Source organism: Octopus bimaculoides, chromosome 14, assembly GCF_001194135.2.
Source record: "Octopus bimaculoides isolate UCB-OBI-ISO-001 chromosome 14, ASM119413v2, whole genome shotgun sequence".
Lineage (NCBI taxonomy): Eukaryota > Metazoa > Mollusca > Cephalopoda > Octopoda > Octopodidae > Octopus > Octopus bimaculoides.
Window position 1 is genome coordinate 4,941,507 of NC_068994.1, and position 17,131 is coordinate 4,958,637.

Here is a 17,131-nt window from a genome sequence, read left to right on the forward strand (position 1 = left end):
ATGTATGTATATATGCGCATGTATGTGTGTGTATGTGTATGGACAATTGTAGCTCAGTTGGTAGAGCATTAGCACCTTATGTAATATGCTGCTTAGCTTTCAGTTTTTGGCATCGAGTGCTGGTTTTGTCATCATTTATCACTGCTGTTGAATGCATATGCATACACACATCTGTAGGTGTCTATATATATATATATATATATATATATATATATATATATACATACATATGTATATGTGTGTGCCTGTATGTACATGTTTGTGTTCGTTAAGACCAGCAGTTTGTTTCTTTATGTTAATGCTCATTGACACCAGGTCATGTTTTTATTCCATTCATTTTAAAAAAAAATTATTTGTTTAATGCACAGTTAAACTTTGGTTATCTGAACATCAGTTTTCCAAACGAAATCTCAGGGTCCCACAATTATGTTCAACATGGCTGCCTTTGTTCATGATCAGATCAGTTATCCAAACAAAAATACTCTTTGCCTGTCTTATTCAGATAATCAAGGTCTAACTGTTTTGTTAGACATTATGCCAGTGCAGTGCATGTATATATATATATATATATATACATATACACACAAATATACACGCATATATGCATACATACATGCAGCATATATCACACATTTACATACACACATAGAATGAACATAGATATATATAGATTTGTAAATGTTTTATCACACACACACAGACACAAAATAAAGATATAGGATCTTGTAATAAAAAATGAATTTATCAAACACAGGTATGCAATGTAGGCCATTGTTTGGCATTAATTGCCGTCAGATCACAGTTGCCACAAATAAGTACTCATAGGAGGAAATTCTTCAACTGTTTTGTTGATGGAGTTTGAAGAAGTCTTTGGAGGTTTACTGGCAGTCTTGTTGTGGGTCTTCTTGTGGCGATGTAGTGTGTCGCTCCTAGCAAAGTGTTTAGGGCACAAGTCACAGTGGAAGGCCTTCTCACCTGTATGGGTCCGTTTGTGTAGCCGTAGGTAATGTTTCTGGGCAAATGTTTTGAAACAGAAGTCACACTGGAACGGTCGTTCTCCTGTATGTGTTCTGCGGTGGATATGGAGGGAATTCCTCTGTGCAAATTGCTTGAAGCAGAAGTCACACTGAAACGGTTTCTCCCCAGTGTGGGTTCTTTTATGCAATTGCAGGTAGTGTTTGTGGGCAAAGTTCTTGAGGCAGACTTCACACTGGAATGGTTTCTCTCCTGTGTGTGTTCTCTTGTGTATCTGTAATGTGTTTCTCTGAGCAAACTGTTTGAAACAAATCTCACATTGGAACGGTCTCTCTCCGGTGTGAGACCTTTTGTGAACCTGCAGATAATGCCTCTGGGCAAACAGCTTCATACAAACATCACACTGGTAATGTTTCTTTGTCGTATCACCTTTTATCGAAGTGATGGTGGTAACATAGGTACGTTTCTGAGAAACCTTCTCATGAAGCTTCTTATGGGCTCGTAGTTTGTTGCTCTGAGCAAACTGTTCAGGACAGAGGTCACAATGGAAAGGTTTCTCTCCCGTGTGAGTCCGTCGATGAATCTGAAGTGTAGTTTTGCGTGCAAATTTCTGGATACAAAAATCACATTGGTATGGCTTTTCGCCAGTGTGAGTTCTTTTGTGAATAACCAAATAATGCTTCTGGGTGAACTTTTTCAAGCAGACATCGCAATGAAGGAGTTTCTCTCCTGTATGAAGCCTCTTGTGGATTTGCAGATAGTACCTTTGGGCAAACTGCTTGAGACAAATGTCACACTGGTTCCGTTTTTCTCCAGTATGTATGGTCATGTGAGTGCGCAGGTAATAGCGTTGGGCAAACTGTTTGTGGCAGATGTCACACTGGTACTTCTTCTTGCTAATATGTGTCTTTTTGTGCATCTGGAGTTTAATTCTCTGCGAAAACTTTTCAGGACAAACATCGCATTGGAATGGCATTTCACCAGTGTGCGTTCTACGATGGATCTTTAACGTATCTTTTCTGGAAAACCTCTGAATGCAGAAGTCACATTGAAATGGTTTCTCGCCAGTGTGAGATCTTCGGTGTATGGCTAAGTAGTAGCGCTGGGCAAACTGCTTGTGGCAAATGTCACAAAAGTAAAACTTCTTCCCACCTGAGACATTATGAAGATCTTCAAATCTAGGAATATCAGGTGAGACTCCTTGATAACTGCTGGAATTGCTTTTTTGAGATAAAGAAGTCTGCATTTGAAGGTGAGGTTGATACTTTGGGGACTGAGCTTCAGGGCTTTGGATCGGGGGTGATGACATTGTTGGAAAACTGCTGCTAATTGGAGCTTTAGGTTCTGCTAAGTGGTTTTTGCGATGTCTTTTTAGGACATCTCTGCGAGAGAACTGTCTGTGACAGATGTCGCATTGGAACGGTTTCTCTCCAGTATGTTTCCTTCGGTGCATGTGCATCAAATATTCCTGAGCAAACTTCTTGCCGCAGTAATCGCAGAAGAGCTGTTTGAGGGGTTGAGAATGACGGGGTTGTTCATCTTCGTCCTCCTCTTCATCATCATCCTCTTGCTGTTGATGTTGTTTTACGGAGCTCTGCGAGAGTTTGTTCGGGCCATATTGTTTTTGAGACACATCACCATGGAATGATTTATCAATACTAGCAGTGGAGCTCTTTTGAGAAGAACTCTCCTTAGATGATTGTCCGCTCTCCAAGCTTGACTGCATTCTGTCAGTCGTCGGTAAGTAACACGGCTGAGAATACTGGCTGCTGTACATATTGTTACCAGGAAACACTGTCTGACCAATATAGGGCAGTGGCAGTCTCTGGCTCTCTATAGTTGACTCATGGGAGAACTGGCTCCCAGACAGGTCACTGTTGCTGTTGTTGTCTGGTTTGTCAACTGGTGATGCTATTCTCTCCTTCTCCAGGTTATGTCTGTGGGAAGAGATCTGTTTACTAGAGATGCTGTTGTGAATATTTTTCTCAGGGACATGTGACATCCTCGAAGCATCAAGAGAGTTTCCATGAGAAAACTGTTTCCCCATGATGCTGGGACTATGAGATGACTTTTCGTGCGACATTCTCTGTGAGGCCTGCACATGTTCATGTGAATAGTGCTTACCAGACGAACTACCTACACTGTTGAGGATAGATTTGTCAGCAGCAAGTGATAACCTCTGTGAACTGTGTGAAGAATGAGATGCGGACGAGGTATGAGAATGAGATGAACTCTGTCTATGGTGGAGGTGTTTGCTAGTCAGTTCATTGTTGTGTTGATGTACAGACTTCTCAGCGATTGACATCATTCGGTGCTGCTGGGCATGGTTTGATGTGTGGCTGCTGTGAGAGACATGACCATGGCTGTACTGGGACCGACTCAGGTCACTGTGCAGTGACTTCTCAACAGAGTGACTTTGCAACATACGCTGGGTGTCCAGTGCATGATCATTGTTGTGACTGAAATGTTTGCTGGCGGAAGCCAGGGTATTGTGTATTGATTTCTCGGGAATGTGAGACATTCGTTGAGGATGAAGACTATGAGCTGGGTGGAAGGGCATCCCATACATGTCATAGTGGAATGGAACACCAGCAGATCTCTCCATCTTTGGTGGAGATTAACTGCTTTTCAAATATAATTTATGATTTAGAAAAAAAAAAAAAAAAAGCTTAAATACCACAACAAATGAGTGACAGCTCTGAATTTTCAAAAATCTCCTCTTGTCAAATCCAATTTGTTAAAAACAAATTAGATGAACCTGAAAAATGAAAAAAAAAAATTACAATTAGATATATATGTTTGAAAATTCGAAAAAGATATTTAACATTAACAAACTCTAAAAATAAAATACTATCAAACGTAAATTAAACCAAAAGAATGAAAGAAATTTTGTACAAAAAAGGATCCAATGGGATGTGATTAATGTGTGAAACCTACTAGTGTATAGTGAGGCTGTTGGACATTTTGTTGCCAACCTGGTCGTTTGTTGCCAGAACTGCCTGACTGGCCCTCATGCTGGTGGCACGTAAAAGCACCCACTACACTCTCGGAGTGGCTGGCGTTAGGAAGGGCATCCAGCTGTAGAAAATTTGCCAGATCAGACTGGAGCCTGGTGATCCTCTAGCTCACCAGTCCTCAGTCAAACCATCCAACCCATGCCAGCATGGAAAGCGGACGTTAAACGATAATGATGATGATGATATATATATATATATATAAATACACATACAGGGTGGGCCAAAAGTCACACACAAAATAAGTTGAATATGCTCAAGACAAGCTTCAACTTTTCTAAAATTGAACAAAATAAATAAAATAATGATGAATACACATGTACTTGTACATGATAATGAATAATAATAATAATAATAATAATAATGGACTCTTTCTGTCGAGGATGACGTATGAGCATCCAGCTTTTGCCGAATGACCTGTACAAATGATTTGTTTATAGGGATCGAATGATCGTGCCACACATTAGCTCACTCCCTACATCAAATGTTGAAGTGATCACAGAGCAACACGAGGTTTCAATGGTGTGATAGTTTTATTTTTAGAATGACATTGTTGGGTAGGTGTAAGAGGCTGGATCTGGCCAATTTGAACATAAAACAGTTGGAATATTTAAACCAGATATGGTTGGTTTGAATTTAAGTCACAGAAAAACCCTCCAGGGGGGTGCAAACACGACCAGGTAGTTAAGAAGTTTGCTTTGCAACCATGTGATTGCAGGTTTGATCTTAATGCATGGCTCCTTGAGCAAGTATCTTCAACCATAGCCATGAATTGTCAGTGCCTTCTAATCGAAACTAGGTAGATAGAAACTGTGAAGAAGCCTGTCATAGAAAGGTTAAAAAACTTATATATCCAACACCAACACAGTGACCTTAGTGAAAACCTGACCACTGTTACTATGAAAGAGTAAAATAACTTGACTAAGTGTCATCTACTTCACTCGGGTCAAACAAGGACATTCGGATAGAATACTTAAGGTTACACATGCCACAACTTTACACATCAAAGTACAAAAGCCTGACCTCAGTCAAGCATCATTACTTCCTAAGTTAAGAGGCTACTACTGACCAACTACTTGTACTAATGATGGTCATCTGGATCAAAAAATTATTGTTTACTGTTTTATATCAAATTCAACATTTTTGCACGATCCGAAGGATGGAATTATTATTGTTATTTTTTTTTCATGGAGTAGCTGTTGCTGTTGTTTTTTTAGCCCCAGGTCAGCTCTCATCAGGTAGATTTATAATCAAAATGCGTTCTAGCCATGATGATCCTATCTTGTTTTAGTTTTTTCAATTATCTGATGGGTTAGTCTCTTTGATGAAGTCAGTGAGGTGTGACCTTCAGAGATATTTAGCTGTTATTTCAAGCAGACTGAATAGCCATGTTAGATCAAGCAAAGTTATTTACCTTGCCCAGCGACACAACCATCACAATGGATTTACACCCCCCACCCCCAACTTCTGACCATTCTCTGTTGCAATGAGGAAGTCACTGGCGACCTGGAGGTCAAGAAAACCAACCAAATAACAAGGTTTCCTTATAATCAACAAGCAAGAAGACGATGAGTCAATGGCAGAATGCCAGTCTAGATTGTCTAATTAATTAGTAAATAGGGGCCTTTACACATTGGAATCCAATCAACTATCATGATATAGCATTTTCGTCACGCTCAGGAGTGACACCGAAAGGACACTCAACCTGCTAGAAATAGCCACCACTCTCCTCCCTCAAATCACACTCTACAGTCTTAAAAGGAGAACACACACACAATCTATCCAAAAACAAGAGGCTGGATGGTCACAGCTTGAACACCTTCAATCATAAGTCTGCTCAATCAGGGGCTAAACAACAGCAGCAGCAGCAATAACAACAACAGCAGTAATATACAAACCATTCAGAAAGCCTCTACATGGTCACTCAGCATGCTAGAAGCAACAACCAAACCTCTCTCAAATCATACTGCATTGTTTTTACATTGGGTCGTGTAGTCCTAAATACATTATATCTGACAAAATATAGGGATGGTAACGACTGGAACATGTTGGATGAGGGCTGATCTAAGGACTAAACAACAGAGGTAATCAATGAGATGCTCATTGATGGCACTGCCCACTACATCTATTTTTATTTTTTTACCTCAGCCACAGTTTCATCGCTACAGGTCTGCTCCAGTGGGATTGTCTGGGTACGCAGGATTGGTTATATTGAACATTACAGATAATAAACTGAAACCATGGCACAAACTTTGCTGTGTGATTAGGAGATTTGCTTCATGCATTCATGGTTCCTGATTTGATTACAAATTACGAGGCCCTGGGAAGGTGTCTTTTACCATGGTCATAGCTCTGGGTTAAGCAATACCTTGTGACTGAAGTTTTGTAAATGGATACTGTTCAGAAGCCTGAACATTCCACCCCACTCAAAACTTCTGCACTATTTATACCCTCCCCCTACTGTTGTTCACTGAGAGTAGGCCCCCAGTACATCTCCAACACCCACCATCTATTCCTCTCTCTCTCTCTTACTCTATCTCTCTCCTACCTTTCTTTCCTTGTCCTACTGGGGTGGCCAAGTATCTCCCTTGTCCCACAGCCACTCCTCTTAACCCCACTGGTGCTGGTTCCATGTAAAAAGGACCTGTGCCAGTGTCACATAAAAAGCACCAGTCCAGAGCCAGGTAAAAAGCAACTGTGCCAGTACACGCAAGGGGCACCTTTGCCGCTTCCATATAAAATGCACCCGAGCTGGTGCCACTTAATAAACACCCATGTCAGTGTCATGTAAAAAGTACCCAGTACACTCTGTAAAGTGGTTGGCATTAGGAAGGGCATCCAGCCATAGAAACCATGCCATAACAGACAAATGGAACCTAGTGCAGCTCTCCAGCCTTGCCATCTCCTGTCAAACTGTCCAACCCATGCCACCATGGAAAACGGAAGTTAAATGATGATGATGATGATACTGTACAGAAGCCAACCATAGCTGTAAACCCTTACAAGTGAGCATGATTTCATAACATATACCATACATTCAGTAATTGCTTTAGGCCCCTGTATAACTGAACTGACATCAACACCCTATTGGCTCTCCCACTCCTGACACAATGGAACATTAATGATGGAGAAAGGACTGGGGCAACACTAAGTTGGTACTCATTTTAACTGAGTAGACTGGTGTAGTGTACAATGTTGTACCTTGCTCAAGACACAATCTGCTACCTACTCTAGGAATTGAACCTACAACCTTATGATTGTGATTTCAACACTCAAATCACAATATGATGTGTGTGTGTATGTATGAGTGTTTTCTTGGGATTCATCCAACTATATCCACCCACCTTTCAATTTGTGGCCATATGCCAAAGTGAAAGAAAAAAAAAATTATTTAATATATTTATGTTATGGAGGTGAATGCATCGGACGAGATGGGTAGAACAAGCCCATAAATCTTTTCAGTTTTGAGCTCTGATGAGAGTACCATATCCTAAAAAGGGAAATGAAATGGAAGCTATTATTAACAGAAACATTCAACATTGAGAATCTACCAAAACTAAAGAGGAACAGAGTTCACGGAAGAGCTTGGGGAAATGCTTGAAGAAGAAGATGAGATTTGTATCAATGGAAGAAACTTGTTATTGTTATAATTTCACAAAAGTTAAGATATTTGCATATTAATTACTATAATGTAAAGATCATATGACTACAGTTGGCAGTCTTTAGAAATGGGTAACGATTTACCAATTCAATGTGAGTCGCATGTATTTTAGAGTTAGAAAGAGAGATAAAGGTTAGCAGAAAGTTGGACCTTATCAAGCACAATGTCTGATGCAATGTCTGATGCAACGACTGGAGCAAACCCACTGCTTTAACCCTTTATGTATACATACTTACATAAGCCAAGCTTCCATTCAGTTTCTGTCTACTAAACTTCTCTAACAAAGTATTCATCAACCCAAAGCTACAGTGGAAGGCATTTTCCCCCAAATACTACAAAGTGCAACCAAACATGAAACCATGTGGTTGCAAAAGGATCTTCATCACCATAAAACTATACCTTATTTTTTTATTGCCCACAAGGGGCTAAACATAGAGGGGACAAACAAGGACAGACAAAGGGATTAAGTCGATTACATTGATCCCCAGTGCGTAACTGGTACTTAATTTATCGACCCCGAAAGGATGAAAGGCAAAGTCGGCCTTGGCGGAATTTGAACTCAGAACGTAACGGCAGACGAAATACCGCTAAGCATTTCGCCCAGTTTGCTAACCTTTCTGCCAGCTCGCCACCTCGTCACCATACAACTATACCTGCTGCCCTTTTTTATTGTTTCTGTTGGATCAGAGCCAGCTTGGGACTAAACAACAATTAGAACCACACACACACATCATTACTGGTTCCAGAAGAATTATTTTACTGTTTTATTTTCTGGGTAAAAAGCTTTACTGTAATTAGTTTTGCCCCTTAATTTTCTTACCCCAAATACTACAAGAATCAACATGAAATTTCCTAAGTTCAGGGTTGATAAAATATCTATCAGGTATATCGTATATAATTTCTCTCCACTAAAGGGTTATCTCTAAAGTGTAAGACTTCTGCTTTTCGTTTTGATACAATAATCAATTCTACTTTGCAAACTGTTTGTACCTGACATAGAAATAAAGAAATCCACCATAAGTTAACTATTTTTTTAGTGAGGAAGGAAGGCAGTGCCTAAGGGAAGGGAAGGAGAAAGGTGTACTCAAAAAGGAGTTCCAGCCTAAATGATTGCAACAGAATAGAGTCTACTAAAGGTACCCAAGGGGCCTCATGGTGAAGTTAAACAAGGCAATGGATTAAGTCTACCACCCAAGTAGGCCATGGCAGGATTTGAACTCAAAATGTAGAGGCTCAAAACAAATACTGTGAAGCACTCTGTCTGACACAGTAACAATATTGCAATGGCTCTTGCCTTGAACTGATGTAGAAATATATACACAATATACACACACACATATGTTTACATTTGAAGCAAGTGTTGTTGAATGTAAACAGCAAAACAATAAAGTGATAAGTGTTTCCTGTCATTGAAATGGATTTTCAATTGGTTACAGATGAATTACTTAAAATATATATCTATATATCTATATATATGTATGTGTGTGTGTGTGTGTGTGTGTGTGCGTGCGTGTACACACACACACAAACATGGGTGTGTATGTAGTAGAGGTAGTGGGAAGAGGAGGAGCAGATTTATAATAACAAAGGAGAGAATAGTCAAAGGAAATATAAGTTGCAAGTTAAGAAATTCAATGTAGCATAACTCCTGTGACAGGTATTTTAAATAGAGGCTCTTAACCAAAATATGTGTCTACACACACACACAAGATATAAATAGTCATTTAAAGCAGAGTTTCTAGGCATGTGCAAACCTTCATCTTTCTGTTGCCTGATGGATTACACATAGCAAGAAAATAGTAAAGGAGCAAAGCATCAGTTTCACATAAACAAATAAACCCTAACCCTTCTCTGGTGCCTCTCTACATACAAATGTATGCCCTCCCCTACACCTGGCTCACACCATAAAGTGACAGGTGATAGAAAGGGCATCCAACAACTGAAAACCCATGCCAAAGAAAGAAACAAAAATGTAGGTTCAGTAAGCCACAGCTCAGCCAGGTGAGAAGTAACTCTGGAATAAGATGGAATAAAAACTAACAGAGTTGAAGCAATTCGTTACCCTAGCTACAGACACGCTGTCTAGTCTGGTGGCACAATAAAATATACCCAGACCATGTTGAGATGGAGTGAAATACCCAACATATGCCACATTGTAAAAACAGGCATAAAATGATAATACATCATCATTTAACATCCCTTTTTCCATGCTGGCATGGAGCAAAGTGTTTGACAATGAGAGATGAGCCAGAGAGCTCCACCACATTTTAGGTATGCTTTAGCATGGTTTCTACAGCTGGGTGCTCTTCCAAACACCAACCATTCAACAGAGTGTACTGGGTGCTTTTTATGTGGCACCAACACTTGTGAGGTCACCAAATACCTGCAAGATAAGAAAGACTCCTCGACTGAGCAGAGTACAGACTGGAGAAAGAAACTATGATCGAGGGAGAAGAACAGGAGCCTTGCTGAAGAGGTAAATACATGGCTTTGCTCACCTGGAGGTCCAGATACAACATGAATAAGACAGAATACAAAGTGCACTGAGTGAAACTAGTGTAACATATGATTAGAGATATACATATCATTAACACTGCTTTTTTGGTTGCTTTTCTACATTGGCTTGGTTTGTTTTTTGACGTTTTAAGGCTGTATTTTACAGCCATATACTTTCCTTCATGCTAACTTTTTTTATGATATTTAGGGACATGGTGTACCTTTCCTAAAAACCAGGACACACACAATACATATAGGGAAAGTCTTCTTTATCAGACTGAGCTTCAATGCATGGGAGCTTATCCTAGTTTACAAAGTATTAAATGTCAAAAAAGAGATGTCTTTCTCCCTAGATAGGACTTTATGAAAATATCTGAGCTCAGTGGTGCAGGTTAACAAAACACCAATGAAATAATGGCCTTCACCACTTACAAGAGACTATGTCCAATTACACTAACTGTTCAGGCAATACATACACAATACAGGATTGCATGCTCCTGTTTATGTCAGAAGTTCAATCTCAGTGTATGTCCCCTGTTATTTTTTTGTCTCATTGGTGTACTTACTAATGATCAGAACAAAGTTATTGTCATCCCAGTGACTTAGCTCAGTTACTTACAACAGAATTGACTCTGCTAAAGACACTCAAAAGTCAGGTGGTGGTGCTCAACCAGGTAACAGATGGAGTCTACCACCCCTAAACAGACTCAGTCCCCACCCACCAAGCTTCTACAGTTTCCATTTACCAAATTTCACTCCCAAGGCTTTGGTCAACCTGAAGCTACAGTAGAAGACACTTAACCACACACCCATGACTGTTGCCCTTCGTTGTCTCCGGACAAAACACTATTTTCTACATTACCTCAGTTTACCTGGCTGTCAGGATCTAGGACCCACTAGATCACCTGGAAATGTTACCTTTGATACACTGATATCATATCCAAGGAAAGATTTCATTTTCATCCTTTCTGTTGAGTCTGTGAGATAGCATACTATATTCTACACCATCTCAGTTCACATTATAGTCAGTACTAAGTACTAGATCATCTAGGAAATATTACTTGAGATAGAAATACATCTACTGAAATATGAAATGGTGATTTAGTCCTCATATGCTTAACAGCAGAATTAAATACTGCCAAGGAGCTAGGACGCATTTATTGCAAATGTTAATAGACTTCACTAAAGGACACAATACAGGGTGGCAACAGGATGTGTTATCAATCTTTTCTAATGTATGTCTCTGCACCATTTCAAGTAAAACAGATTAGGAGACAACAACTGACATTAACTAGGAAATAAGAATGAAAGAGTTTTAAAAAAAATACGTGAAACTAAGGAAAGAATTGCTTACTGTTACATTGGGAGTTATGGCACACCTTCCAGTAAATAAACCTGTTTTTGATATCAATGTACAACGGACAAATGTCAAGACACAGTTTGTACTTCATGAAACTGTTTAAATATTAAGGCACACCTTATAGTAAATAAACCTAATTATATGTCAAGATATAGGTGTGTGGTTCAAAAGTTTGATTTTCAGTTCCATAGTTTTTGAATTCGATCTCACAATGCAGCATTTTGGACAAGTCCCTTTCTATTACAGTCATGAGTGAAATTTCATAGATGGAGACTGTATGGAAGCCTGTTGAAGAGATTGCTCTTATTCTCAGTGATAGACTTCATTCAACACACTCTTTAAAACTATCACACAACTGATGGGTGGGTTTTACAGAGTTTGCTTGAATGTGGGCCTAAGGATAAAACTTCCTCTCAGCAGTCACAGATGCCCTGGAAAAGGGTGTTGATACAACCCTTCCTTCTCTGATGAAATCATTAAAAAAATACATTTGACACCAGAGAAAACAAATATCAAGACATACCTTATAATAAATAAAACTGTTTAAGCCAAAAGTGGAGTCATCTAAGTGGTTGCTGAACTTGCAAAAAATAGCAACCAAATCTTCCTCAAATCACAAGCTACTTTCTTAAGCTAGGCAAGATACATTTGCTAATTGTAGTCATTTCTCTTCAAACAGTCATAACTGAAATGAACTTCACCATGCTGCACCACAAATAGGTCCTTAATTTCATATTGTGTTTCCGCCATCAATGTAATTGAGTGGTCTTTGTCCCCTTTTGGGAGTGGAAGTGGAATTCTCCATCACAATAACATTCAATTGTAGTTCAGCTCATTTAAAGCGGATCAGTGGAAATAATCATGAAAACTGTCTCAAAATCAAGCTGTGTAATGAAGTATGCAGAGTCCAACTGGGTTTCATGAAATGTAAGACACAATCCAGAGATACCAGATTAAACGTGCCTCTCTTTAATATAGAATCATATGTGAGTCAGTGCAGAGGTTGTCAAACTGACAAATATCAGTGTACCACTCCCTAGAAAAAATATTAGATTTTTTTCTTCACACCTCTTTCTTAATGAAAAGATAAAAATGCAGTTGACAACCATATAAATTTTCTTTTCTTCACCATGGTACTCAATTTTACTAAATACGATAGTGTCCCTACTCCCTCTTCAAACCTAATTACTCCCTACCCCTTTATGAGAACAGAATCTGGGTTGTTGTTATTTAACCCTAGGTCAACTCAGCTCAAGCAGACATGTGATCAAAGTTACACGATATCAGTTTTGTATGCTGATGAGGAAAATTGCATTAATTTTTTTTGTCTAGAAATTAATTATAAAAAGTCACAAGCAAAACATTTAAAATTATGTAATTTCAGCCAATTGAAAGCCTCTGCTTGACATACAGAATGCCGTGACTGTTTGAAGCCTTTACATCCTCTCTCGACCAGCTAGAATCAGTGACTAAACCTACCTAGGACTATACTGAGGGTCCCCTTATCATTTTTGCTTTTCCATATGATGGTAGGATGTGATTAAGAGAGATGTGGCCGTTATTTTTAGCAATTTCAGTGATCACATAGTGGATCCCTTGTTGCCACATCCTGCCAGTGTGGGTAGTTGTAGTGTGACAGCTGGTATGAGGTATAATATAACAATGAATGCATATTGTGTTCAGTGTGCTTTCAGAAAGTTACATTCAATTACCTGATCGTAGCTACCTTTGTATGATACAGCTGCGGAGTACAAGGTGTACCTACTTAATCAATGTAGTGTAGAAAACATGGCTATGTGACTAGGAGTGTGATTTGCAACCAAATGATTCTAGGCTTGATCCCACTGTGCAGTACCTAAGGCGTTTCCTATCAAAGTCTGATGCTGACCAATGCCTGTGTGCATGTGCATGTGTGTGTGTGTGTGTTTGTACATCAGAGTAAATATCTCAGGGTGGTTACATTGCCAAAAGGAGGCAAACTCTCAGAAAGGGATGTTAACTCAATCGGTAAACTCAACAAACAGAAACGAATATAATTACTATATAACGGGTGTGAAAGTAAGTTCTGGGGTCAATATTATGACAAAGACCCTACAAAACAGTAAGAGAAGCATAAAAGATAACAGTTGGTAGATCAATAACAAACTTTAGCACAGAAATGGAAATGTTGTTAGAGATGAAAGAGGATGTCTTTATGATGCTACTGAAGCAGTGATATGGTGTTTAATATAATGGCAAGAATTGAAAACAAATTGCACCAGTTTGTTTTGTTTTTGATTTAGGTATAATTTCAGGGGAAGAGGGGAGTTAGTCACATCGACTTGACTGGTACTTTATTTTATCAACTCTGAAAGGATTAAAGGTAAAGTAGACCTTAGTGGTAATTGAACTGCTTCAACCAGATCCTACTTCATAGAAGCCCTGACATCTGATTTGGTTATTTTCAGTGCAGAAAACAGCCAAATCACTATCCGTGAAGCTGACCATTTTAACACATTATATTGCAATTTACAGATTTAGTATATTTTTACTGACTCTTGACTCTATAGTACTGCATATTTCATTTTTTTGTTTTGTGATGGCATGGGTTACACAGGTCATTTCTAGCATAGCCCCTTGCTACTTGTGATCCTTTGTCACTTCCTTTGTGAGGCCCAACATCTTGAGATCAGCCTTTAACTATTACTTTCTACATCTTTTTCTTCAGCAAGTTCCTTTCACTTGGATTCTTGGCACTTCTTCACCCAACTATCATTCATCTTATACACCACAAATCCATTACCAGCACATCCTTCCTTCTTGTACACGATATTGGACCACTTCTTTCTCAGCCCATCTCTCTCATGTTGTTATCCATGCTAACAATACACACTCAACAGAACATGCTCACCTCATTTCTTTCTAACCTTGGCTTTCAATACCCAGTTATGTCACATATATAACTAGAGGGGCAAAGTAATGAAGGTGTTTGGTTTTTGGTGTTAAACTGAGCAATGGGTTGTGTCTACCATCCAAGAAGAGGAATAATCTCTTCAACAGGCTTCCACATGGATGTTAATGGATGATGATGATAAGGCGGTGAGCTGGCAGAAACGTTAGCACACTGGGTGAATAGCTTAGCGGTATTTCGTGTGTCTTTATGTCCTGAGTTCAAATTCTTCCGAGGTCAACTTTGCCTTTCGTTCTTTCGGGGTCGATAAATTAAGTACCAGTTGCATACTGAGGTCGATCTAATTGACTGGTCCCCTCCCCCAAAACTTTGGGCCTTGTGCCTAGAGTAGAAAAGGATGATGACGACGATGATGATAATGATGATGGCTTAATCTGAGGCTATGAAAGAAATTACTTGTCCAGCATGGTGTGAAATGGGATTGAACTCTGAAACTCAGCTAATTGCTTAACCACTTAGTTGCTCAGCTAATTTCTTGACCACTTGGCCATACTTGCATCTTGGCGGGATCTCATCACACAGAACAACTTGGAAACAAAAAACATTTTTTAACTGCAAAAGTTTGAATAGAACGTGAGTGATATTTACTGGACCTGTAAACATAACAGGAAATGTCAGCCAGTACATACGCGACTGTCGCTAAATACAGCAATTATTTCTCATATAAACACCAAGAAATAATAATGTTAAGTAAATAATTTCAACCTCATGGTTAATTAAATAATTACCATGTCATAATGCTGCTACCACCATAATGTCTAAATAATACTAGCGTTCTAGGGGCCAGCATAAAAGAAAGGGATTGCAAGACATTGAGCATGACTCTTCAAAATGACCATTATGTATTTGTTAAGGTGGTAAGCTGGCAGAGTCATTAGGTGTGCTGGGCAAAATGCTTAGCAGCATTTCGTCCGTCATTATGCTCAGAGTTCAAATTCTGCCATGGTTGACTTAGCCTTTCATCCTTTCAGTAATGGGATCAATGTAATTGTCTTAGTCCTTCTTCCGAAACTGCTGGCCTTGTGCCAAAATTCGAAAGCATTATTATGTATTTGTTGTTTAACAGCAATTCATTCATAATCAAGCAGACATTTCACAAAAAGACATTCCAACCATGGCCACTCTGCCTATTGTTTTCAGATACACTTGTTCTTCTTTTTTTTTTTTACTTAGGATGAAAGAATGTAATTCGAGGGAATTTATTTGCTATTTCTAGCTAATCCAGCGACCATGTAGAGCGTTTCTCCTTGACTCACATAAGAGACAGACAATAAGGGAGTCGTGACGCTCATGCCTTTCACCTTTATGTTAACAATGTTGTGTTGTATAGGCCCAGGTCAGCCCTAAACATGCTGCCTAATGACCAGACATTCCAGCCGTGAACATCTAGTTTTTTCTTTTGTTTTTATTCAGATATAGTGTATCTTGAACCATATTATATAACGCATGCTTTCTTTAATGAAAACAGTTTGAGTGTGGTCTGAGGGAGACTTGTCTGCTATTTTCTGCAATTTGAGCAAGCGAGTAGAGGCTCCTTTATTGGCTTCACACACACACACACACACACACACGCGCGCGTCAACTGAAGTGGTTATAATTTGACAATTGTAATCGGATACGAAGACAGCAGACAGTTCTGAGAGGTAGGGGTTGCGTCGATCGCCAAGATGTTGTCACAATACCACGTTCTTCCGGGATGGTAATTTCTCAACTATAAACAACAACAGACTTAACATTGGACCAAAGCTACAGGTTTTTCGTGGTGATGATGGTGGTAAAGGTGTAAACGTAATCGTCTTGAGTGATTAGCTGTCACTTTCTTATTGTTCTTTAGTCGCATGATCAGCTCTGTGATCAATAGCATTCCAGTCGTGACCATCTCGTCCTTTTTAGGTGTATAGGACTGTCTAATGTGTCCTTTCTTTATTTGAAAAAGAAGGGTATGATTTGAGTGAGATTTGGCTGCTATTTCTATTAGCTCGAGTAACCATATAGATTCTCCCTTGTTGAGTTCGACTTATTTTGTTACTTATTTTATTTACACACGCACACACACACATACATACATACATACATACATACATACATATATATATATATATATATATATATATATATATAACTGGTATTTAGCATATCAAACAACATGAGGATAAGTGAAGGATTAACGGTCGTAACGGATTAGCGAAGCCGGATAAAATGGATAAACACTTTAGATTTACACAGCAAGCAGTTATATTTAACTGGATCTTCAATTTAGGGGCCAATCGAGACCCCACTATACGAAGCCATTTTCGATATGTGTGTGTATGTGTCACTGCACACACAAACACATACACGCGATCCTTTATTTCACTGAAGAACCTTACTCCCCACTCCCGAAACAACAAAACACACCCCTTTCCAGTGTATTGAGTGATTCACTGTAAACCCTATATGCCTGTTGTTGTTTGGCCCCAGCTCAACCCTAAAGCACATACCTATAGTTAATCTCCAGCCCTTATTTTAGACAGTAGAGTATGATCAGATGGAAATTTGTTATTTAAAATTTGAGACCGAGAAACCGTATAAAAACTCCCTCATTTCCTATATATATATATATACTTTGTGCAGTGAATGCACTCGTAGGCGTATATGTATTTGTGTGTGTGTGTGTGTATATATATATATATATA

General features: G+C 39.0%; 1 protein-coding gene across 2 annotated transcripts in view; it reads right to left on the reverse strand.

Annotated features, from left to right (window-relative positions):
* Window positions 1–667: 667 nt before the first annotated feature.
* Window positions 668–17,131, reverse strand: part of LOC106868324 (zinc finger protein 431) — a 19,744-nt gene continuing 3,280 nt past the window's right edge. For both annotated transcript variants that reach the window (XM_014913518.2, XM_014913519.2), the window contains exon 2: window positions 668–3,733. In XM_014913518.2, coding sequence (XP_014769004.1) covers window positions 797–3,580 — 2,784 coding nt within the window. In that variant the 5' untranslated portion in view covers window positions 3,581–3,733 and the 3' untranslated portion in view covers window positions 668–796. The remainder of the gene's footprint in view (window positions 3,734–17,131) is intronic.